The sequence below is a fragment of the Erpetoichthys calabaricus genome, chromosome 11, assembly GCF_900747795.2.
Source record: "Erpetoichthys calabaricus chromosome 11, fErpCal1.3, whole genome shotgun sequence".
NCBI classification, from domain to species: Eukaryota; Metazoa; Chordata; class Cladistia; order Polypteriformes; family Polypteridae; genus Erpetoichthys; species Erpetoichthys calabaricus.
In genome coordinates, this window is record NC_041404.2 from 158,313,784 (window position 1) to 158,341,319 (window position 27,536).

General features: G+C 35.4%; 1 protein-coding gene across 1 annotated transcript; it reads right to left on the reverse strand.

Moving 5' to 3' along the window:
* Positions 1-27,105, reverse strand: znf598 (zinc finger protein 598). The gene is made up of 12 exons (XM_028814435.2): positions 26,834-27,105; positions 20,733-20,845; positions 20,467-20,596; positions 16,464-16,675; positions 16,092-16,309; positions 12,462-12,579; positions 12,153-12,331; positions 11,497-11,581; positions 9,659-10,479; positions 5,782-5,932; positions 5,052-5,196; positions 1-1,811 (listed from the first exon to the last, which is right to left on the reverse strand). The coding sequence occupies exons 1-12, from the start codon at positions 27,005-27,007 to the stop codon at positions 1,446-1,448; spliced, it is 2,712 nt and encodes a 903-aa protein (XP_028670268.1). The 5' UTR covers positions 27,008-27,105; the 3' UTR covers positions 1-1,445.
* Positions 27,106-27,536: the final 431 nt, after the last annotated feature.

Consider the following 27,536-nt stretch of genomic DNA (forward strand, 5'->3'; position numbering starts at 1 on the left):
TTGTCTTTTGATTGGAAACATTTTATTTGAAAACATGATTACTGTGGGGAACGGTTGTCACTTTTACATGCCTGTAACTTCATTTTTAGCACAACTTTTACTTTTTGTTTAACATTGCTGCTGCACAAACCACTCAAATTTGGTTGTGTTAAATAACAATTTTTATAGATTTGTCTTTCAGAATTTAATCTCCCTTATAACAAATAAAGACATGTCATATAATTATAACTGCTGGCAGTCTACAATTTAGATACAATTAGGTGATTCAAATGATGCCACACTGAGAACTCTTGGATTAGCAGCAGTACTTTTAAGCACAACAAACCAAGGAATGTTGACTTAGTAATTAAAACACACTTCTGAAAATATTAAGAGCTGGAAACAAGTATCAGCACTTCAGACCAGATTGTCCCAAATGATGCTATCATATTTACCGGGAGATCAAAGTGTTAAAGTTGCCATAGCACTTTGTTTCAAGGCTACATATATTTAGGTGAAAAACACAGAATCCTGTATTAAACACTGACAACACATTACCCAGAAAAGCAAGTCATCAAGCAATACATTAACCGATCATCCAGTTTGAATTTCTTTGCCTCTCTGTATAGAAGACTACAACTTAGACATACTCCCAATTGACATGCAACTGCTCCTTACTTCCATAAAAAAAATCTAATTGGTCATTTTATATTTGCCCATGAAAACTGTAATAAACAACACAAGCAAGTCTTAAGTACTTTCTGTACCATTTACAGATTTAATAAAGTTTGAGTGACAGTTTTAAACAGCTGTTGAATGATGCCAATGCCAGCCTTTTCTCATCATTTCAATGAAACTTTGCAGTTCCTCACTAAGTACAAGTGCTATGTGTAACTATCCTAGATTTTAGAATTTTTTGTATTACTCTGTGTCCAGCACTAATTACTTTTATCTTATCAATGCAAAACAGAACTTAAATAGTGAATTTATACATTAGATTTTACAATTCAAATTTACAGAAACGGTTAAGCCTCAAATGCAAATCTTTATACAGTATTTTCAAAATGTAGGGATTTCATTCAGGTGCATCAGCCCCTTGAAACCCAACACATTTTCAAGTAAGCTTAGTCTACTTTCCGTTTTGAACATTTGTCATTTTGTCAGAGGTCCAGTACTCTGCATCGTTAAGCAGCAATACTTGAAACACCTTAAAATTAAACTTCTCCCTTTAGACAAAACAACTAAGTGAGTAACTGAATCACTTTTAACTGTAACTCTTGCACAATTTTTTTTTTTACTGCAACTTCCCTTAAATCCTGTCAATTTTCTTTAACATTCTTTTTCTTGTAGCCATTTGGTATAAGCAAGACCGGCCAACAACTGTTAACTACTTTTAGCTGAAAAGCTTCGGCTCTTGTAGCATTGCTGTGACACTTTACATAGTGGATGTAAATTTATTTGCTTAGCTAACTAATGATTTTGCTTATTGCTTGCAGTGAAGGAAAATCATCATCCTCCCTATGTATGATTTTGTGAGCAACAAAGTCCTTTTCGGTGAGGACCTGAAGGCAATGGGGACAAACCTGGCAGTCCAGTTCTAAGCTGTTCTTGTTGCTGGAGGTGGAATTTGACTGCCAAGCATTTATTTTGTTCTTTTTAGGTTTGTTGCAGCCCTGATTCTCCTGAAGACAAATGTCCTTGTGGGCAGAGAGTAGCTCTTGTTGCTTGCTAGTGTCAGGCAATAGCACAAGCAGTTCATTAAATACCAACTTGAAATTGTCACCCAGTAGCTCTTGGCAGCTTTTGTGATAGTGAGTAGCAGACATCTGGCCCTAAAATAAATAAAAACAGATTAACCTTTATTAAAACCATTATACAAAAGCAAGAATACATGGAACACGTTTGTATATATTTTGTTTAATAAAGTGAATGTCTCAATGCAGAAAGTCTTGCTCACGTATAGATCATTATTTCAGTACAATGTGCACTTTTATACATGCAGGGAACCTACCAGAAACATTACTGCCCCCCCCCCCCCCCCCCAATAAAAAAAACAATTTGGGATTTCTTTTCTCCAACGCAGGATTTAATAATTTTAAGCATGGGGATGTGAAATGAATACCAGGTGAGACAGACTGAACACATTACAGCCAAAAGTTACCAAATAATGGCAGGTCAAAATCTTCAGGATTATCAATACATTCTGCTTCATTATTTTTTCCACAATGAGGGAATGTGGGTAGTTACATGTGCATGCCCTTTGATAAACTGAACTATAAAAAAGCACATTAAAAAATTCATCCATTAATGTCAATTTGGCCTATTTCACACCTACAACAATTAACTCACAAGTTACAGAATATGTGAGACATATTTCAGATGTGGGTTTCCTTCACTACCAGCTTTTTTTTTTATTTTTATTGTGGAGCTAACTGGAAAAAATATACTTGTAACGTAACTATAACATATGCAAAAAATATTTACAATGGAACATGCCAACACATACAGTGGGGCAAAAAAGTATTTAGTCAGCCACCAATTGCGCAAGTTCTCCTACTTAAAAAGATGAGAGAGGCCTGTAATTTTCATCACAGGTATACCTCAACTATGAGAGACAAAATGAGAAAAAAAAATCCAGAAAATCACATTGTCTGATTTTTGAAGAATTTATTTGCAAATTATGGTGGGAAAGAAGTATTTGGTCAATAACAAAAGTTCATCTCAATACTTTATTATATACCCTTTGTTGACAATGACAGAGGTCAAACGGTTTTCTGTAAGTCTTCACAAGGTTTTCACACACTGTTGCTGGTATTTTGGCCCATTCCTCCATGCAGATCTCCTCTAGAGCAGTGATGTTTTGGGGCTGTCGCTGGGCAGCACGGACTTTCAACTTCCTCCAAAGATTTTCTATGGGGTTGAGATCTGGAGACTGCCTAGGCCACTCCAGGACCTTGAAATGCTTCTTACAAAGCCACTCCTTCGTTACCCGGGCGGTGTGTTTGGGATCATTGTCATGCTGAAAGACCCAGCCACGTTTCATCTTCAATGCCCTTGCTGATGGAAGGAGGTTTTCACTCAAAATCTGACAATACATGGCCCCATTCATTCTCTCCTTTACACGGATCAGTCGTCCTGGTCCCTTTGCAGAAAAACAGCCCCAAAGCATGATGTTTCCACCCCCATGCTTTATAGTAGGTATGATGTTCTTTGGATGCAACTCAGCATTCTTTCTCCTCCAAACACAACAAGTACAGTTTTTACCAAAAAGTTCTATTTTGGTTTCATCTGACCATATGACATTCTCCCAATCCTCTTCTGGATCATCCAAGTGCTCTCTAGCAAACTTCAGACGGGCCTGCACATGTACTGGCTTAAGCAGGGGGACACGTCTGGCACTGCAGGATTTGAGTCCCTGGCGGCGTAGTGCGTTATTGATGGTAGCCTTTGTTACTTTGGTCCCAGCTCTCTGCAGGTCATTCACTAGGTCACCCCGTGTGGTTCTGGGATTTTTGCTCACCGTTCTTGTGATAATTTTGACCCCATGAGGTGAGATCTTGCGTGGAGCCCCAGATCGAGGGAGATTATCAGTGGTCTTGTATGTCTTCCATTTTCTAATAATTGCTCCCACAGTTGATTTCTTCACACCAAGCTGCTTACCTATTGCAGATTCAGTCTTCCCAGCCTGGTGCAGGGTCTACAATTTTGTTTCTGGTGTCCTGTTGACAGCTCTTTGGTCTTGGCCATCGTGGAGTTTGGAGTGTGACTGTTTGAGGTTGTGGACAGGTGTCTTTTATATTAATAACGAGTTCAAACAGGTGCCATTAATACAGGTAACGAGTGGAGGACAGAGGAGCCTCTTACAGAAGAAGTTACAGGTCTGTGACAGCCAGAAATCTTGCTTGTTTGTAGGTGACCAAATACTTCTTTTCCACCATAATTTGCAAATATATTCTTCAAAAATCAGACAATGTGATTTTCTGGATTTTTTTTTCTCATTTTGTCTCTCATAGTTGAGGTATACCTATGATGAAAATTACAGGCCTCTCTCATCTTTTTAAGTGGGAGAACTTGCACAATTGGTGGCTGACTAAATACTTTTTTGCCCCACTGTACATGAGGAGATAAGAGAATACATTATATTTTCTGATGCTGCATTGGAAGTAAGACAGGAGGACAAGAAAACAGAAGTGAAAGATTTTCAAGGATATCTTATCTGCTTAAATAAAAATAATTTAATCTCATTGGTTACCGAGATTAAGTACCATTTCTATGAAAGAGGTTACTCAAAGAGTATCAAAAGTGATTTTAAAAGGGCTATATATGTATATGGCAACAGAGAATGAATAATGTCTCCACAAAAAGACCCAGAATAGAACTGCATATACTTTATCTTATTTTGGATATGCCAACTTCTTTTGCCGGTGCCTATTAAAACACTGGCATAAATTGCGCCTCATACCTTCATTAAGACAACTGCCTTTTTTTTTTTTTACTTTTTCAAACTTTGATTATTTGAGATTTAGTAACAAACTACCTATGCACTATTTTATTTTTGGACAACTTTACTTTAAACGTTGACATAATCCCTTTTTACATTGTTCATGGTGTACTGTCATTTTAATAGCAGAAATACTTGACTGTATAATATGGAGCATATAGCTATCTTAAATAAAGGTCTAACTGAAATGCCCCTGCCCCTTGTATTTTGGCAAACATTTTGCAGTGTACAACCTCATATAGCAGAGCATAAGACAACATTCAATGCCGATAAAACACGCAGTAACCCAATATTTCATTATACTTAATGACAGCTTGGTTGAATTAAAATTAAAACTGAATGTTTCCTCAAGTCCAAACTTGTCTGTGTTTTTATTACTTTGTATTTTTTTCACTTTAAGGAAGATAAAACAGTAGAAAATCTTGGTGCAGAAGTTTAGTTTTTCATCATTTTAACAGAAAACTGGTTAATCTGGGTGTACATACTTTTTTTCTTAAAGAGTCAATTCATTATCTTTTATTCACATCAATCCCCAAGTTGTTTTACTATTTTTAAAAATTAGCCTCCATACCTGTCTGAACTGTCTTGAGTAAGTTTTAAACTCATTGAACCTTGACTCCTCATTTTGGAGAAAATTTCTGATTGTTTGTATGAGTTCCATATTACGTTGCTGAAAATTGTCAGGAACAGTGTACATTCCTGTGGTGGATACAGATCTGCAAGACAATAAAATAATGAATCCTACATACACTGCTGACAGGAAGCAATAAAAACAAAAATACGACAGTATTCTGAAATTCTTTACAGCTGATAAATAACATACAATGTTAAGATGTTGATTATATGTGAGATTACCCCAAAATGTTTATAAGGCACCATTCAATTACTTACATTGGTTTCTTGACAGATTATAACGTGGTAATGTATATCCTACTGTAAAAATCCTTACTGAAATTTGCCCTAAAGAGATGGCTCAACTTAATACCTAGTCTTAGTTCAGGGTCAAAACACAGATGTTTACACAGAAATTATGCAATTTTAATTAGCATAACTTTGAAAAATGACTAATCTTTTCTTAAATATATTTTTGTGTGTCAAAATAGTTAATCTACATGAACTGGCAGCTAGATTCCCAATTTTCAAAAGTGAAAACACTCTCAAATTAAAAAACTGCTCCAGTAACAGAAGACATTTAAAATGAATACGTGATGAAGGCCCTTGCATTAGATTTTTTGCTATGTTGCAGTATTGCTCTTTAGTAATAAAATTTCTAAGAAATGTAACACCTTATAGTAACTTACTTGCCAACTATAGAATTTGCATTTTCTGATGTATTTATGTTTAATGGGACTCCAGTAAAGCCTGGAGGTGGTTTGCTAGCAGGTGCTAGATATCCTGGTGGTGGAGAGATGTTTACAGGTCCATTCTTCAGTGGAAATGTAGCACTAAATCCTGTATAAAAATAGAACACAAAGATTTAAAAATGTACCTTCATGATGGACTGTAAAATGTGAAATAAGAAAGAGATAGCTTCAACATTAGTTATTAGGTACCGGTAATTCATTTGGCGATGATAAACATAAGCAAAAAATTAAATGAACTTTAGTAAAATTTGTGTAATGACAATGGTGATATAGTGGAATTCTGTCTCATTTTGCAGCAGTATGGGATGGCAAATTGCATTGATAGTGCCTTTCAAATCATAAGTACTGCCTGAAAGGAAAGGCAACGTATGGCAGGTATCTAATGAATCAGCATGGGAAGGTGCACCCCCTTTAGCATTTAGTGTGGAAAGGCCAGCTCAATTCATAGAAACACACTCTGCAATGGAAAAACAATACAAACTGGGCCCAGAGTATGCAACATGCATTCATGCATTAAAAGAATTTGAATTTGGGTCCCACTTTAATGTCCTGTTAAGGGGAAGAAAAATAAAAAAATAAAAAGCTTTATGGTGTGAAGAAACAGACAGTGGCTTTTTAAAGGTACTTGTTGCCTCAAACCAAAGACAAAGGCAAAATATTTTAAAAACAGTACATGTCCCATTTTTTAATATTTAAAAGTATACGCAGATGATCCACTGATTTTCATACTTCTTGAATATATGTTGTTATTATTTTTTTTCATTGCCTTCACAAGGCTGGTAGTTTCCCTTGTATGTTTGTTTTCATTTTAAGGCTTCAATTTAAATTTGTATGTTGTTTAATCAAAAGTCCACTAATAGGAATAATTATGGCATGTGCTCTATTTATACCATTTATATCCTGGCGCCCAACTGAGGGCTGCTGCAAGGAAAGGCTTCAGCTATACTGGTACCATTTGTCCTGAATAAAAATAGATTGATCACTCAGCCATTTCTTTAAAAGTATAAGAAAGCTCAATATTATGCACGTTTGCTGATGAAAACCAACCTTAATAAAAGGATAATTGTTTGTGTGTCTGTCCAGATGCTATGTCTCTGTAATTCCAACAGACTAAACATAAAACATTTTTAGTAATAAAGTACATTACATTTGTCATTCCAATAGTTGGCACATCACAAATATTAACAATGCTTTTATGAATCCCATACCAAATGACATGTAATAGAGACATGTGTATTGCATGGTGCACTGGAAACGTTAACGTTGAAGTGTATGTTGATTACTTGGACTTCAACATGTCTTAGATGGGTAGTACAGCTAGTATAATAATAAAAAGTAATAACTCTTTGTGGGTGTCACAGTGTTATTACTGCTTTTATGAATCACATGCCAAATGGCCCATAACAGAGAAATACAGTATGCATTGTTTTTATCATGTCAACAGATGGTGTGTCACAAATATTTGTAGTAATGTATTTTTACAACTACAAATGCTTGTGATGTACCAAATGTTGAAATGACAAATGCACTGCATTATAATGCTATGTACATTGCAAAACACATTCCAATAGATGGTGCGCTACAAATATTAATGCTGAGGTCTATGTTGATTACTTAGATTTCAACCCATCTCAGATGTGTATCACAACTAGTTCTAACATCTATTAAACCCAGTTACTCAAATAAACTTTCTTTTTTAAAATTCCTCTATACCCTTAACAGGACTGCTTTTAACATACAAATATTTGCTATTACAGTCTCAGAAACATTAAGGTTTACTTTTGGAAGGACCTATTTTGTTAAAATTTACTGCCCTTTCAGTGAATTTTCAAACAGTGCATACATTTTTTTTTTTTTTATTTCAAAACACTCATTTAACTTCACTCGACTGATTAATTTTTGCCTTGAGAAAGGGGAGTTTCCACTATATCATACTCTTTTTCTACATCCAACAGTCACTCTTAACGGTACATGTCAAGCAAAATGACACCATTTATTGGCTAACTAAAAAGATTACAATATGTAAGCTTTCGAGCCACTTGGGTCCCTTCAGCAAATTCCAAATGCAAATTATTGAAATGCCAACAGAGTTGCCCATGTACCTTGACAAATTGCTGTCACCTCTACTGCATACCTGCATAGACTTTAAAACAGATCGTTACTCTTCATTGAAAACTTCTTTCAAAAATTTTACATTTAAGAAATGTGAAGTACAATTAACTACAAGCGTTCAAAACCAATAACATCACATCAATTGGACAATGGTGTCTATGAATAAAGTTTGTTTCTGCTACTTTTTTGGGTATGTTTAAGCAAATAGTTGAATTTTACAATATTGAACTAAAGATATGCATTTTACTTATTACTGTATTAATGCAAATAATTACATTATATAGTTCCATGCAAAAGTTTTGGCATCCCTGGCCAAATTACATTTTTGTTGACATTTTAAGTAAAAAACAGTAAATACAACTTCAACAGTAAATGAACAGAGTAAATGCATACAGGACATTAAAGTAGGGCTTAAATGCAGATTAATTTAATTATGCAGTGTCATATGTTCCATTCTCTGGAGATGACTTCAAATGTCAACAAAGTATGTAATTTGCCCAGACTTTTGCACAGAACTGTGATTTCCAAACAAGACTTATTAAATAGAATATTAACAAAATAAAAATGCAATCTCTACCTATGATGATGTATATAATAAAAATTGTAAATGATCCATCTTTCAAGTCCCTGAATGCTACTGAATACACCATACAAACATTTTCTAACTAATCATTGCTAAGCACAACAATGGCTAAATAAGTATATAAGTATATTTGAACTGATTCAGAATGTTTTTCACATTGTACAGACAGTGATACATGGAAGCTGGAGTTCTGATTATAAAAGCGCATACTTTTTTTGTGCATACGTACAGGCAGATAGCTCAGCCTGTTATTAATTCTGTGTTGGCACCCAGTGTTTTATGACAGATTCAAGTCTTTGAAACCCAGAGTTGGATTAAATATGAATAAAATTAATGAACAAATGATTGCTTCTGGAATCCAAAGTATTGTAATTTACTTTTCCATTTTTAAGTGAACACAGCCTTTGTGGTGTTTGTACATTCTGCCTATGTCCTAGGTTAATTGGAAACTCTAAATTACATTATTATTAGAAGGCATGAGTGTACAATGATGGCTTCTGCCTAAGCAGGTTTGATAAGAAGTTGATTAATGCGTATTTCCATTATTATCTTCTTGGTTGTAGTTACACTGCACATTCTGAAACTACCTTCTTTTATAGTCAAATTACAAATTTGAATTTTATTTTTAATGACAGCAATACATAAACACAAACATTCAATCAATATAAAGTTTGAGCTCACCATTTAATTATTTGAAGTATTTGTTGGAAAAAATGTTCTATAGTTAAGCCAATTCTGACATAAGTAAAACCTGACATAGTGGTTAACACTGAAACAGAGCCGTCTCTTAACCATTATTTTGGAGAAAAATTCTAATACAAATTAAGGAGATACACATGAATGGTATGTATGAAGTTAAGAGAATTTTGAGTTTGAAAGTTTTTACCCAAGAATTATAAAAACGTATGGCCTTAACAGTCTATTAATGTTTACAGATTGAAAAGCTCTTCAGCTATTTAGGGAGACAGTACCATACTGTAACAACTACTTATTATTACACCTTTGCATAAAAGATATATTATGGCACTGGCAAACTAAAATCTGAATGGAAAAACTTTAAAGTCTTATCATTATCTGAACCAAAGCAGTAAAAACACACAAAAGTAGCAGATACTGTACCTGGAGGTGGCTGTTTAGGTAGTAGTGCAGGGAAGTCCTCATCAGGGAGCAAATTGGGGCCTAAAGAAAATGTTTTCTTCAGTCCAGGGGGCTCTCTTATAATAGGAGGATTCTTATTTTCTATTGAATTGTCCAAGTGCTCAATAATTAGGTTATCTTCATTAACTAATGTGCTGTTAATGGGCTGAGGAAAATGAAGGAGTTGCGATTTAGTCTCTGGAACATTTTCCTTTTGGGAAACCTTTTTAACGGTTTCTACTGAAGTTAGAAGTGCTGAAGTATTTTGTTTTTCTCCCCCTACTTTCTTCCTCTTTCCTATTTTTGAGATAGACTGAACAGATGATTTCTCAGTCAATAATGAGGAAATGTCAAGCATGGTTGGCACACTTCGAATCTCCTGAGTGGTCTTTCCAACTTGCCCATCATCCTCATCTGAACTGGGGATTGATTTCTCTCGATCATTTTGTCTGTTATTACCTTTAGAGGATGTAGTCTTCTTTTTTTGCTGGGACGATGAAGAGATAGAAAGTGCAGTGGTGCTAGTTTTGGTGGGGTACACAGAGATTGGGCTGTTAGAGGACACTGGCCGACTAATATTAGTAACATTCTTGTTTGAAGAAGACAACCAAGCTGAACAGGTGTTGCCCAAAGATTTCTGAGGTTTTATTTTTGATACTAGAGCTGGGAAGTCATCTTCTAGGAAAGCAGACTGTTTTCTAGTTGCTGCTGTATAAGCTGGGGTCATTGGTCCAGAAACCATTGTACTTGATAGACTTGGAAAATCATCCTCTTTTAGTTTCACTTCTGCCAACTTATTAGTACTGACACAAGAAAGATATTAGAAAAATAGTTACAAATAGTCAAATATGTGTAGCTATCATTTAATTAAAATTTTGTAAACAACAACACTGCAATTTTCTCAGGGCACTGAGAAAATAAAAAAACTCAATTATTTTCATATATCAGACTATAAAAATGTTAGGCTTACTGAATGTGCACATACAGTATATCAGAGAACCTGTAATATTATGTTAAAAACTTTTTCATCTAATTTAATATAAAAATCAGTGAAACAAAAGCGTAACAACATGGTGATTAACAGGATATACTGAGACCATAAGGGGCAAAGTCACCCTTGCATGCTGGTCACAGTTTAACTGTTCAATATATTTATCCTACAATTATGTTTTTACAAATGTCATTGCCTTGCCAACTTATTGTATGTTCATAAGTAAACATACATTTTTTTTTAACAAAATCACTTTTAGAAGTCATTTTTACCCACAGTAAATTTACAACTTAAAAAGGTCCAAAATAGATTTAAGAGATCAAACAAACTTTTCATCACTACCTAATACAAAAACATTTTATTCTGGTCAGATGTGTATGAGTTAAGAAACTTAGTATATTTAAGTTTCTGGCATCTATTAGAAAAACAAACTCAGCAATAAGGATATACAGTATTGCATAATTTTGCTGAAATACAGAAAAAATGTAAACAATTCAGACAGTCTTTGCTATATGGCTTAAAAATATTTTTACACTACAAAGTTGCTTCATTACCAAAGAATGATAGCTACACTTGTATACTCTTTACTATGACCTAGCACTCAAATGTTATAACAGCTATATAATCTACATCCAGATTTCTCCCTTATAGTTTATCACACAACATGTTATGGTCTTAATTTAATATGTTTCTTCAGTGTATAAGATAATCTGGAATTGAAAGTCATACCTTAACTGAACTATCCCAATTACTATTGAGTCTTAGGTTACCTAAGAAATTAGATATTACATTTTTAAAACACTTTAAAAGTTTGTTTAGTAATTCTTACCATGGAGTAGCAGATCCTAATGCTGGGAAATCTTCACCTCTCAAAGGTCCATTGTTGTTAACAGTTTTAGCTGGGACATCTTTGCCTGTTTTTAAAAAGAAATCAGTTTATCTGCACAATGCAAAATCAATACAAAAGTAAAAGCAAAATTGTGAGAAGAATTGTTTATTGATGTAATGCAAATTAATTGGGTACAAATGATAACACTGATATTGCAAGAAAAAAAACTGGACCAGCAGTCAAACATAACTAAATAACTAATGAAATCATTTCAGACTTTTTTTTTCTTCTATATCTTAACATTTATGTTTATATCAGATCTGTAACTACTCCTTGTGGGCAAGTAATATATGCAAAACAAGTTTCCTTGCTGTTCTAAAAAAACTTTTGCTGAGAAATCACACACACTATCATACTGCTACTCACATACTGTAAAATACTTTGTTAAAAACGGCAATTTCACAGGAAATGTTTATGACGTTTTTCCTCCTTATGCTATTATTCAACAAATGGACCCTCCAGAATAGTTAACGGGTTAAGGTTTATAAAGCTCTTAAGACTGTAGAGCAAACTAATACAAAACATTTATGTTCAGAATTAGAATAACACCATACAGAATGACCAAAACCAAGCCATTTCCTGTGACAGCACATTACCTGGGATATCTGAAGATTGTTTTGGTAAACTTCTGGAGTTCTTGAAGTCTTCGTTTTCCACAGTTTCTTCTTTTTTTGGCTTTATAAGTTCTCTTTCTTGTGCTTGTCTCTTTTCTTCCCTCCTACGTGCAGCAACAGATGCTCTGACGGCAGCAGCTATTTCTCGGTCCTCCTCTTCTCTAAAAAATTATCAAACTGGTCACTATACCAAAACATGCAGCTGCCGGTACTACTTGCTTAAAAGAATGTTTGAATAAATGTAATATTTAGCATAAGACAAATTACTTCAAACATTTGAATGTAACTAACCGATTGTACCGCCAGCTGCCTCTAAGGTTTTGCTGACCGCCTCGACCGCCTCCTCTGGCTCCCCTCAAGTTCCTATTAAAGCGCTCTACTTCTTCATAGTCTTCTCCACCTACAACACCTAAACATACAAACACCAAGAAATTAGTTAATGTAAAATAAAACATCTTCATATTTAAATGCAATCAATGTTGAAGGTTGCCCTTGGCAAAACACAAATCACTATAAACTGTTTAAACATTCACAATCCAGGCTTGAAAAAGTAAAAGAAACCTTGTAATTATTAAAAGGTGCAACCTTCTTTAGCAGAAATAAGCTCAATCTGCTTATCAGACTTGCAAAATGGTTAGAAAACATTTTAGGCTATCTCCTCATAAAACATCTTCCAGTTCATAAATATTTCTTTCACGAACAGCCATAGTAACACATCTCTCAACTTTCTTAGCCATTGTTAAAAAACAAAAAATGTTGTTCCATTTAAACCATTCTGTTGTTGATTTACTCCTGTGTTTGGGGGTCCTTGTGATGAACTGGTATGCTAACATTCTTGTGAAAAATATCTTGATATTTAAATAAATTTTTGCCTCTATTACAGAAAGATCTCTAGGTCCTGAAAAAGCAAAGCACCCCTAAAATATTATGCCCTTCCAGGTTGCAAAATGTTTTCATATTTGTATTAAAATTCAACTTTTGTTTAGTTTCACCCATTCACAGAACACTGTTCGGCGAAGTTTCTTTTGGACATATGGGAGATAGATGAGCAGAGATTCAGACTGTGGTGAACAGCAGTGTCAGATTGGGGAGGGCGTGAACGTGACTGAAAGAATAAAACTGGGGAAAAAAAAAGTTAACCTTTACAAGTACCATAAATATGCACTGGCTGTTACAGACTCAAATCAAATGTATGTTTTTATTCTATAATAGTAACAATAAGAGCAGCTCTCTACTCAAAATGGTAATTCTGGGAAGCAGCCAGGCTCGAACCCGTGACTTCTTGATTATGAGTCAAGCAGCTCTTACCGCTGTACTACCCAAGCAGTTGTATCAGCGTCGTACCCTAAAATGATTTCTTTTTCTTCTGTTATATTTTTGAATAAAAGCGTACTTGTTTTGTTATATGTGTATATTTTGTGAAAGTGTTTGATATTTGGATTTCAGTCTTCACACATTATATACTTCACGTCAAAATTTTATTGTTAATACTGTAACATGAAAAAAGTTTTAGGTATGTGATCAACATTTCCTGCATTTACATAGATCAGTGTAGACATGGAACACACATGAAATACATGTGTTCCAAATATCGATATATTATTTACCCTATACAACTCCAGGCACCTCCCACCAAGATAAACAAGACTTGAGCTGGGAGAACTTTTTGCCCGAGTTGACAGCGGCACTGGGGGGGATAGGATAGCAGGCTGCTTGCTGCTTGTGCGGATTGACACATTTACAAAACAAAGATGCTAATGGAGAGGTGCGAAGGAATTTAAGGTGGGTCGTGATTACAAGTGTTTTTGTAGGCTTCAGGGATTCTAATGTTAATGCAGAAATTCACACAACTACAGTAAGGAGACCAGGGTTCACTTCCTGGGTCCATCCTGTGTGGAGTTTGCATGTTCCCCCCATGCCTGGGGTGCTCTGGTTTCTAAAGTAGCCCTAGTGTGTGGTTGGTGTATGTGTACTGTCCGGGGTTTGTTCCTGCCTTGCTACTTATGCTAGCTGAGATTTGCTCCAGTGACCCCCATAACTCGGTTGAGGACTAAGCAAAATAGAAAATGACTGACTAACAAAGGCTTCACAAACATCTTGCAACTATACACATACATAAGTCATTCTTTGAAAAATGTTACACTTTTGTAAACGTGGAATTAAAAATCAGTTTCAAAGGATCTAAAGCAGAGGGGAGTATGACACTATGTAACTTCTAGTTCTAGCATTGTGTTGTAAAAAACCTGCTTATAAATCAGAAATTAATGAAAAATGTTAATTATAGAAAGAAAATCCTGTTTTAATTGTTCTTTATGTATTTTGCTGTGTGCTCCTTTTACTACTAACATTAAACAAACATGAATACAGGAGTTTAACATTAACTCAGGAAAAGGTGTCAGTTTAGAATAGGCTTCAAGCTGGAAATGCTACTGTCATTTGCACCCATGCATGCCAACATTCTTTTCAAATTTTTCTTATCGTTTCCAACACATAGCAGTGCTCAACATTCACAATACTTTAGCATCCTTAAAACAATTACATTTCAAATGTACTCTACCAGCAACATACTACGTCTACTATATATAAGAAAGACATTTTTTTTCATTTATCCAATCTTCCATCAATATTGGTGGTAGAAACTATACTACCTTGTGATAATGACAACATCTGCAGTATTTCTACATTCTACCACTCTCATTCAAAAAGTTCACAGATACAATGCTCATCCATCTAAAAAGCATGGAGTAACTGCATTAAAACACTAACACCATACACACTTCTCGCAACACTGGTTACCAAAAGATTACCAAGTCAAGCACCTAACTGTGAGCAAAGTTGACAGGCATCCACCCTACACAGTCATATTCCAGAACTGTTCTACACTCAGACCATACTTGGGGAAAAATATTTGCTTATCTGTTAGGCAGCATATGAATAATTCTTACCTAATCCAGTTAAAGCAATACTCCACATATTACTAGACTGGATAGTATTGCAAAGTGAAAAAATCTGTTGTGATATATTAAACTGCATTGCTTGCTCATCAACCACAACTTACTCAATATGAAAAATCCTAAACAACACCATAACAGTAGGAAAAGGATGTTCGGCTTCTCTTAAATTGTAAAAAGTGTAAAGAAGAGTCTAATTTTATATCCAAGGAATTGTCCACACACTAAAGAATTTGGCAAGAATTTAAAAGTACTGGATATGGTATTGAAAATAAATCTTATATGGTATGAAATATATTGTGTGCTCAGTTGTTGTGCATCATGCCCACTTTAAGGGGAGACAAAAATATACTATAAACATGAGCGAGACAAAAGATGGAAGTAGTTAGTAGTTAATATGACATATTTCATTATAGCCATACATTTCTTAGTTCATTCTAATATGCGTATTACTTTTAGTATGGCCCTTATATATTAGGCTGTGTTCTACGGTTATTTGTGTCCAAGTATCTGCTGTGCATGGTGTAGTTTTCAGCTCAGTTCTGTAAAACATTCAAAATGCTGATTACTATTAATTCCAAAAACATGAGACAATGACACATATTAAACAGAAAACATTACTATAATGGGTACAAATACAGAAAAGCCATCATTGGCAAATTCATTATTCTTCTAAAGGTTATTGTTTTGAAAAAATTGAGTTTTATGAGAAAATTACCAAATATTAACTAAAACAGAAACTAGCAAGTTACAAATATATCAGATGTATGACAGTAGCATACATTTCTATCAAAACCAAAGTAACTGTCTCAATTAAGGCTTCTACATTTTCTAGTAATTGAAAACATATAATAATGCCATGCACAGATCTTAATATTGACATGAATACTGCAGAGCCAAACAAAAGCAAGCTGTAAGCCTCATATTTTTTATTCACAATAAAGGTACAATATTACTTGCAAAAATTTACCTTCATTACGTCGCTGATGCCGAGGAGCATAGTTGAACTGAAGGTCTATATGTCGGTTTTGACGAGCTTCTGCCCTGTTTTTGCTGTGTGCAGCAGCTTTATGTGCTTTATAATCAATTTCTGTTCGAAATGCATGTGTAAACTGTTCAGTGTTGCACCTTCCCTCCTCACAAAGGAAATGTTTTTCACGGAAATGTTCACGAAGATAGTCATAATCACTGCAAATATTACATAAAGATTACAACTCAGTTTTTTCTTAAACAGAACAAAAACTAGAGCATTTATTATACAATCTAGATTTTAATGAAATATTTTTGTACTTTTTTTTTTAATTTAAAGCATGCACCAAATAAAACAGAACATCTGACATACCTGTAATATTCTTGACCACCATCAGAGTCACAAAAGTGGCAGAAATAATGATCTCTTCTCAAATGTTTTAGCAGCTCATCATTGTCCAAATAGCGGTCATCACAGAATTTGCATAGAGGATGGCCACGGTGAGAGGTATCATCAGGATCACCTTGCATGCGATGTCGGGCCAGTTCCTTACGACTGTACCACTTGCGCTCATGAGTAAATATCTGAAGGGTTTGAGGAAAAATGGACTTAAATCTTGAATGATAGTTAATGTTAAGTCCGCAATAAAATTAAAACTTTGTTAAATATAATAAATATGTAACATTAAAAAGATACTTAACAAAATTTCATATGTAAAGGTTTACAATTGTAGTGCTTCTTCACTTTCTAACTTATGCCAATTATAAAAGCAAGACATCTGTTTATTCGAACTTCAGTCTTACTCGATGCAAACAAGGTTCTTTGATCCTTTACATGTACAGGTAAAATTGTCAGCCACTTACAGAGAGGACATAGAAGTCAAAGCATTTATGGAGGGCAATAGAAGCTTATCTTCCTACAGCGTAAAGTCACAAGTAAACTGCAATGCTTCTTGTGTTTGATCAACACAGGCATCCTGACAAAGTAAATGTGTACTGAAGTGACTTTGGCTGCAGGTGGAAGCTCCTGTTGACTTTATGCAACTGTTGTTACGGTTCTGCCATTGTCCAGAAACAGCTCCATAAGCTTTATAACCACAGTCTCGGAAAGTCTTTCTCCTGTGGGTTGACTGGGATCTTTTTCTAAATAAAGAGTAATTGCACAAGTATTTTGTCAGCATGCCTGTGTCGATCAAACACAGGAAGCGCTGCAGTCTACTTGTGACTTTAGGCTGTAGGAAGATAAGTAAATAAATCAAGGTAAACAACATTCAATCTGGCTTTTATATAAGTAACAAATTTTTTTTTAATATAAAGACCATCACAAACAGGACTTTGCACGATACCATGGTGAGCTCTGTAAGCCCCTTTTCTTTGAAGCACATGCATGTGTCAGACTGACTCGCAGGACAACACCCGACCTGTTGCTGCATCCAGACTGTGCCATCTTTCACCTTTACACTTGGTGCAGCTGCATTGTTCTTATGTGTGAGTGGACGTTTCTTGTGGGGAGGGCTTCTCTTCCCTTTCTCCAATGTAGAACCCTCGTCCTCATCCGAGTTCACCTCTGTTATAGCACGTTTTTATTTGAAAACTAGCAGTGTCAGATTGGGGAAAGTGTGAACTTGACTGAGAGAATAAAACTGAATTAAAAAATTTTTTAAAAAAAGCTAACTTTTACAAGTCCCATAAATTTACACCAGCTGTTACAGGCTCAAATCAAATGTATGTTTTTATTCTATAATAGTAGCAATAAAAGCAGCTCACTACTCATTACGGACACGTTCGGAAATCGAAACGGGAACCTCTTGATTACAAGTCAGTAGTTCTTACTGCTACACCACCCAAGCGGTCGTGTCAGCGTCATACCCTAACCAGATTTCTTTTTCTACGGTTATATTCTTTTATAAAAGTGCACTTCTTTTGTTATATTTCTACCTTTTGTGAAAGTGTTTATTGGATAGTTGGACTTCAGTCTTCACACATTATACACTTCATGTCTACATTTTGTCAATTACTAAAATATGAAAAACTTACTTTTTAGTTATGTGTTCAACAATTCCCACCTCGCATTTCATCCTACATTTACACAGATCGTTGTAGACACGGAACACACATGAAATATATGTATTCCAAATGATGTATATTATTTAATCTCTACAACTCCAGGCACCTCACACTTAGATAAACAGACTAACTCTGAGAATCTTTTCTGCAACTTGAGCTGCATCAGCAGGCTGCTTGTGCTGATCAACACATTTACAAAACAAATAATGCTGATGTAGAGGTGTGAAGGAATTTAAGGTGGTCCGAGATTAAGAGATTTTTTTGTAGGCTTCAGGGACTCTAGTGTTAAATTATTATATGCAATATGGTACACCAATTTCAGGTATACATCCATAGAAGTATTGAACACACTATTACTGCAATGTGCTTCATACATACTGGTTCTGTCAGTAGTAAAGATTAAAAAGCTACAACGACAGTGGAAACAATTAATGAAGTAGTATTTTATTTATCCCATAAATATATCCTGTAAAAAGTGAACATTTGAACTTAATTCTAAAACCTCATACCTTTTTTTGAAAGTGGCTGAATGACTCAGCCCACCAGATTCCCTGTAGCTTTGCATTTCAATGTGACATGGGTGAAAACAACAGGGTTAAACCAACTTTTAAAAATGGAATCAAGCAATTTATATACTGTACAAAAAAATAACAAAAGGCCCAGTGTCTGAGCCACATGTCATGTCATCCGGCATCCACAAGTGGGCTGCAATGTCCAATGAACAAAGGCAACAAGATGGACAAAAAGGGCGAATGTAAGGTCTAGCGTATCAGTTGAACCAAGGTCCCTAAATGCACTACGCAAGTCCTTATATATTGCCCTTAACACAGAGTATAAAAGATAATGCAAATAATTTACAACAACTTATAGAACAGTGGATATATTTTATTGAACAACTCATTTTCCTATAACTTTGGAATAGCTATGCAATATGTTCTTCGTAACAAGAAGGGATTAAGAAATAAACAAAATCTGAAAACCAAATGCTTTATTTTCGCAGGTTGGATAATGGAAATGAAATATTTAAAAAAATTAAATAAAACAAACTTTTTGTTCTATGTAGTTACCAAATTTGTTTATGCTCTGTTTTTGTTTCCTTTCATTACTGACATACATATAAGACACAATAGGTTCAAATTGGAGATTTGTGGATATAGCCATAATGTTTAACCTTATTTGTAATGCAATGCATTTTTGGTTAAAGGAAGAGTATGAAGACGGCGGTGCTATGCAGGAGAGAGGGGGCTGAGAGAGAGACAGCACTCAGCTGACATCACTAGGAAGCTCTCCCCACTTGCATTATTCAGAAGCACTATCTGCTTGGCCAAGGTCGAGAAGCCTCCTTTAGCTCAGACCAATAAGAAACAGTATTTGACAGTTGTTGCAGTCTGGACTTGCAGGTTTGTAGCTGGTAAAAGGCTGTTATCACAGTGCAAATCTACGAACTGAGATGAACTGCAAAGTATATGAATCCAAAACAAAAGAGTTTAAGATAAAGCTCTCTGATTTCAGTTACAAGAATAAGTGAGAGACCATGATGATGATGATAATGTCACAAGGCAGCAGGAACAAAAACTGATCTACCTGACGGTTAGAATTGGGCTTGAAATCCCTTTGGTTGGCTGAGTAGTTAAAATGTCAAAGTGGCAGCAGGGCATCAGAGAACTATCCTTCCCTTTGGGCTACTTTGGATATGCTTACCACTAAAATCCAAAATGTCTTTGTCAAGTACTTTTCACGTGACATTTAAAATGTTGAAACAGAACCTTTCATTGTTTTATTCCAACTTTTTGTCTCAGACATAAAAACAGTGCTTAAGCTTTTCACTTCATCTCTAAGACATCCAGTGCTTGAAGCTTTTCAAGCACAGAAGACAATTCAACACTTAAATGTAGCTCATGACTGCAAGTATCACGGACGCCCCAAGTATTCTGCTGTTGGTGTGATTTGATTGCAGCACACAAGATTCGCTGAAAGCAGAAAATAATATCTTTATCATTCTCCATATTTGTTCTTTCACCATATATTAGCACTACTACTCTCACAGCACTTTATAAGTTCACAATTTTAACTGCAAATAAGATTACTACAGACTTCATACCTTACAGAACTAAATAAATTTAGACAACTACAAAAACAATTTAATTGTCAAAAACCAAACAACGTACTGACTTTAAATAGAAATACTTTCAGTCTCATCTTTATTGAGCCGAACCAGAATAAAATGGTTAAACATTGTGCACACAACCTTCATTAAAGGATTACATTCTGAATAAAACAAATGAAGAAAACATGCTAACAGCTTTTACCTTGAGATGCTTTGCACACAGTTTGCAGCAAAACAACTCATGTTGTTTTCTCATGTGCTGTTCCAGGTCTTCAAATTTGTTAAAAATTTTCAACTCTTTGCATTGTGGGCATTCATGCTGTAGTATGCGTCTGTTTAGGGGGAGAAACATAGGCTATGTCAATCACCATCACAGTATTTGGTTTGTAATACTATCAACTGGCATATATTTAATAATAAATGCAATAAGATAAAGGGTAGGTAAGTGGCATCAACAGTAGAATATACCTGAACTGTGCACAAAACTGTGGATCACTGAAATATATGTCATACTTCTTCTCACACTGAAAGTTCTGGGTAGTGATGGTAGAAAACTGGTCAGGTTTCTTTACAAAAAGAACCTGTGAAAGCAAATACAAAGTCATTGTTTTCAATACATTGACACTTACCAGTTAATAAAAATGCTTCTATACTTATTTTTTGTCTTATCTACAATGAAATAATTCTTAAACCAGCTTAACAGTTACCATCAGTATTAAGCAATTAGGTATGTTGGAAGACAAGTGCTGTTGTGAGATGAAAATGAAAACTTTACATTGTTGGAAGCTATGTTTTTTAAGATCATGGAAAACATATTTGTGAGAGCATGGTATTTCATTTTCAATAACAGCATAAACTAAAATGTGTGACTTGCTTTAAATTTGTGCACTTACAGTCAATGTTTTCAAAGCAAATAGGCATCAGTTTTCCAACACATTTTACAGTCTTTCAAACAGGCATGAGACTGCGTATGCAATTGAAGCGTTTTTGTTTGCAGAATCATGTTATATCATAAAGGCCTATTACTGTGGGAAATTCTACAGTGTTTTACTTCAAAACTAACAAAAAGCATTAAAGGAATACTCCACACACACACACACAAAAAAAAAAATATATATATATTTTTTTTTACATGTTATTTACCCTATGTTCTTTTGTGTGGTGGTCAAGAAAACATTTTTATCTTGTTTTCATGTGGAATGGAGAGAAAGACATTTATAATATAAGTTCACAACGACTATCAGTATTGTACAATGGCAAATAATGTGAAAAACATCTATGGGAAAAAATCGACTTATTTGCATTCCATAAACCACATGTCTGTTATCCAGTCTCTTGCTCAAAACATAAGCTTTCTTACTAAAATACTATTAAATTATTACTTCCAGAATTATCATTGAGCATATAAAGAGGAAACCCCAAGACTCACAGGGTGACTTTTTTGACTTGAAGACCTGCTTCTGACCATCTTTGGTCAATTCAGTTCAAAATGTTCAATTGAAAAAGTTTGTCCCATGAGTCTAAGTTTTGTGTTCATGTGTGCACTGATAATTCTGGAGTCAGTCACTTTGCGAACCTGCTTTCAGGGGAAAATGGATTATCAAATGACTGACTGATAATTCTGGAACTACCATATATACTCACGTATAAGTCAGGTCTTGAAACCCGAAAAATCGATCATAAAATCAGACCCCGACTTATACACCCGTTCAAAAGTGCGACACTTCATTTTTTTTTTTTTACTACATCTTCTTGCCTCCTCCAATCTCACATCAGTTTCTCAGATGCATCAAATTTTGTTGCAGCAGCGCAGTTACCAATTTCTTTCGCTAATTCAAAATCAGCTTCATATTTTCTTCTGATCGAATGCTCCATCGTAGATAAGGGATGCTCTTATGTTAAAGGTGTATGAGTAACACAGAAATCAGTGCAAACATTGCTTCGAAATAGTTTGGGTCACATAGGCATATGAGAGAGAGAGAGAGAGAGAGAGAGAGAGAGAGTGTGTGTGTGTGTGTTAGGAGCACATGCTGATACAACACCCAGAATAGGAAAAAAAAAGACAGTGTGCTCCATGGTTACTCTCTCAGGTGGGCATTAGCATAGCATAATCCCTTGTACCAATAGCATGAGTTTTCCGTATTTGACTTATATGACCGACATTATAAAATACCAGAAATTATACTGTAAAATCAAGTCCTAACTTATCCGCGGGTATATAAACAATATTTTAGCAAATGTTTTTTTCTTTTTTTTTTGAGCAAGTGACAGGATAGCAGACGTGAATGATGAGACACTAGATAACAGATTCCTCCCCCAAATATGGATGTTTTTCACATTGTTTGTGGCTGTGCAGCAGTGATCACTGTTGACTTCAGTTATGGTATAAACCTCTTTGTCTCCATTTTGCATGAATGAGTGTGTTTGCATGCACACATAAATCCAGGGTAAGGCAAGTAACCCGTTAAGACAGAAACCCACCTTCTTTATATATATATATATATATATATATATATATATATATATATATATATATATAAAAAAAAAAACAACCAATAGAGTTATTTGGCAAAATGTGATGGTAAACACCATCAATGGCGACCATGAATTTGAAAACAAGCTTTAAGCCTGAGTCAAGCGTGATCGTGCTGCTCAGCTCAGCAGCGTACTTACGTCTCATCAATGTAAATTTAGAGATTTCTGAAATACTGAGATAGATTATTTCAACCATGAGAATGAATAATGTGATAACCAAGAACTTACCTCAGGAATTTATCACTGTGGACACTTCCACCACTTCCTACTACCTGTGGTTGGTTGCTAGACGTGTGTGTGAAGCAAAGACATGTGCAGACTATGAAATCCTTAACTGTAACCGTGTTAAGGGTTTATATGGCCACATAAACGGGTTACTTGTAGGTAAATATCTTGGTTTCTCTAACCAGAATAAGCGTATACTGTACATGGCATTTTTAACACTGGGTTCCTATGAATAAATGGAATATTAAAGCACATGAGTAAAGTAACAAATAAAATACAATTTTTGGGTGGAGTATTCCTTGAATAGGCTACAACTTTATGCTTTATGAAGTCCCACATTTATCTTTAGTCCACTCAGAGTCCAGGTTATTTGACAACAGACCCAAGGTCAATTTCAATTAAAATAAACAGCTGCAGAAAAGACCACAAGGGTTCCATCAGTCCCTTGATTTTTAAACTCTCACTACAATTTGTGCTACCATAGTTTGACACTTATTTTATTACTTGTGATTTTAAATTTATATTTCATCACATTTACTATATAAATTAGAGTGCTGCAACTTGTCAGTGCTCAACTGCATTATCAGTTTTGCTATTTCTTCATTTGCCCACATTCTATGTGTATTCCAGTAGAAACTGAATTATGGGATGATGACTAAATTGAATGTTGAATGAATTTGGCTGGCTGTGATGACCACTTCACAGATATGTCTACAGAACTTTACCCTTACCTTTCACAAATGGTGCACTACTTATTTAAAGTAGTATTTAAATTTAATGACCAAAATTACTGTTATTTGTTTTCATCATTGTAAATATTTTAAAGCATACAGAATTACAATTTAAATAAATTTTGTTCAGTTACATTAAGAGTATTTACTGTATTGGGAATATGAAACAGTATCAAATTTCAATACTTTTCTTATTATTGTATTGAAGTTTAAAATATTGTGACAACCGTACTCTGAAACAATGGGAAACCTTTATCACTTGTTATCCAAAAATACATGGAAATTCATTATGATACTCATTAGATGTACATTATTACAAGTACTTAATGTACATAACAATCTTTCAGCAATGTTATAAAAAGATGCTCTGAGCCTATCCCTGACTGTGTGTTAATGTATTAATGCTTTTAAAACAGTTTAATTTTGAACAATTATTAAAACGTACCAAAACTAAAATGTACATTACTCAGAATACCAATTCTAAATAAAGATAAAAGAACAAAAAACCCGTTTGAATTGCAGTTTTCCAAGTAAAAACATTGGCAACATACAGTCATCTCCACAATTATTGGCACCCCAAATAAAGATAAATAAAAAGGCTGTTTAAATAAAAGAAATCAACTTTTAGTGAATTACCTTAATCTCACACTGAAAAAAATGAGAGAAAGCCGACCTTTAATCTCTTTAAGTAAATTTACTCTGAGAAAAAAAATAATCCCTTATCAAGAAATAATTATTTTTAACAAAACCACATGTGCCAAGATTATTGGCACCAATACAAATTCCTAAGAACAAAGTATAACTGAAGCATTTGTTCCACTTCGAACTTTTAAGTTGACCAGAGTGTGTAAAAACTTTGAAGCAGTAATCCATGACTTTCTCTTTCATTGGGGTATAAATACGAAGTGGCACAGAGGTCAAATTCCCTTATTAATTTATCAACATGGGAAAGATAAGAGAAAACACAATTCAAATGTGGAAGAAGTATTTTGACCTTCATACATCAGAGAATGGCTATATAAAATTGCTACTTGCCTGAAAAATGCCAATATCTACAGGTATTGCAATAAATAAAAAGTTCAGATCAACTGCAACTGCTGCCACCTTGCCTGCAAGCGGACCGAAGTTTACTCTGCCCTCATGCACAGTAAGCAGGATAATAACAAAGGTAAAAAAAAAATCCCCAAGGATCACAGTAGGAGAAATACAGAAAAAACTTTGTTTCATGAACTCTCCAAAGCTACCATCAGGTGCCACCTCCATAACAACAGATTATTTGGGAGGCACGCAATATCATCTCAATAAAATCACCTTTCCCGTCATTTAACCACAAATGTAAGCACCTGAATTTTGCTAAACGCTACTGGAACTTTGACTAAAATCTTGTTCTTTCAACAGGCAAAACGAAAATTGAGCTTTTTTGGCAACAAACACTCAAAGTGGGTTTGGCATATAGAGAAGAACGGCTATATTGAAAGCAGCCTGATTACAAGAATATGTGAGAGAGCATGATGATGATGTCACAAGGCGGGGGGCACAAAAACTGATCTACCTGAAGGTTAGCATTGGGCTTGAAATCCCGTTGGTTGACTGAGCGTTTACGATCTGTGATGTCGTGGGGCCATTTTTTCCTCCAAAGGCCCTGCGACCCTTGTTTGGGTACATGGCATTATGAACTCCATGATATACCAGAAGTCTGTACATTTAGATCTAGCTGTCTCTACCAAGAAACTAAAACTGGGTCATTGTTGGATCTATCAGCAGAACAATGATGCAAATCATGTGTCCATATCAACACAAAAACGGTTAAAGGAACACAAAATCAAGCTTCTGCCATGTAGTCTCAGCTCCCGGACCTAAACCCCATTGAAAATCCGTGGGGTGAGACAAAGAGAAGTTTACAAGAGAGTACCTAGGACCATGGATGAGCAGAAGAGACTCTGTAAACAGGAATGGTCTCAGATTTCCTACGCACATTTGCCAACCTTATCAGAAAAAACTCTGTGCCGTTTAATTGGCAAAGGGAAGCTGTATAAAGTATTAGATGTAGGAGTGTTAATACAAATGATCATTTTACAAAATTTTTTATTAAGGAAGAATTATGGAATGATTTTGCACTTAGAATAAATTTACTTCAGTGAAATGGATTCTGTCATTTTTGCAGTATGAGATTAAGATAAAAAAAAAAATCACCTTTCGGTGAATTTTTATTTATAACCCTTTTTTGCATTCATCTTTGCCAGGGATGCCAATAATTATAGAGTGGACTGACTGGTATGTATTTGACTGAGAGGTCAGCTGAACTGCAACAGAACAGGGTTAATAGAAAGGCATGTGATGTTGAATGAGCATTGGTCTATACCACTATTTTAATATCACTTTATGTATCTTGCTTTTTATAGCCTACATTACACAGAAGTACAAACAAAAGTCCCAGGGAGCATCACTTAAGACTTTTTTAATGAGGCCTTAGTCAGAATGTAATTTGCCGCTCACACAATATGGGAAACACTTAAGCACATTAACGTAATGCAAGCACTATAGGAAACTGAATCTAGAAAAAAAGGCCACATGCAATAAAAAATGCCTATTGTACCACTGTTTCCTTTACAAAGTACAACATTTACGCGGTACCCAATATTTGTTTTTGTTGTTAATGTATTACCCAATGGCCCCGTTCACGGTTTGGGTGACACTTTCAGCTAACAATGACAGGTTAATACACACTTAGAAAATAAAAGACGCTGTCACCGAGACAGTCAGAGGACTGAAATTTAGCAAACCTGACAGCAGGGGTGTGACAAGGCACAACTTACGTAACCAAACGAAACTTAAAAGCACATACGTAACATCTAAAACAGTATGCCGGCTAGAAGGCATGCGGTTCTAACAAGCAAAATGCTACCTAACCTTTCTGGACTTCACCGCCAGTCTGATTAACGCACCTCAATGAAGTTAACTGCCTGAAACTAGTACGCCGGTTCTATGCTTCATCTACGTGTTTTCGCTTCAGGTCGTTGTCAGCGGCCTACAAAATTACCCCGTAACCGAGTACTGGGCCATCGCGCCATCGTGTACCTTGTCCAGTTCCTCCCGACAAACGGCGCAGTACTTCTGTTCGCACAGAACTCTCATCTTGGTAGAGCAGCGAAAGCACACCGGATGGTCGCATTTTCCCAGGGCGTAGATGTCGATTTCCTGGCAGCACAGTACACAGCTTCCTTCGCTTTCCTTCCCTAATTTAGATGCCATCACTGCCAGATTCAAGTTGTACACTTTCAAGGCGACCACACGGCAAAACCGCCGACGAACGATAGCCCTGACGTCAGTACGTCGGCAGCTAACGAGTATATGTCTCCTATCATGGCAATCTTGGCTCCTGAGGTAGAGTTTCCAGTCACGCGTGATTCACAGTGCCACCTGCTGGAAGACTCCCAGAGTTGGCGCTTTCCTTGCGTAGAGTATACTGTATTATTTTCAAACGATTTACTTAAGTTGAAATCACTTCAGCTTTATAGTTTTTTTCACCCCCACCGGACTCTCATATTAAATACTGTTCCACTCCTCTGGATGTCACGTTGAACTTCTTGGGGTTCCCTTCTGTTTTTGGCCCTCTAGACTCGAAACACCCCTTTAAAGTCCATTTTTGGACAATATTTTGTGCCTAATTGGAAACGAGGGATCAAAAGGAAATCAAATTTCACAAGACTTTGAAAAAATGGAGATCGGTAATATGGGCATGTTATGTGCCATTTTATGCTATTTCGAGATTGTGATCACA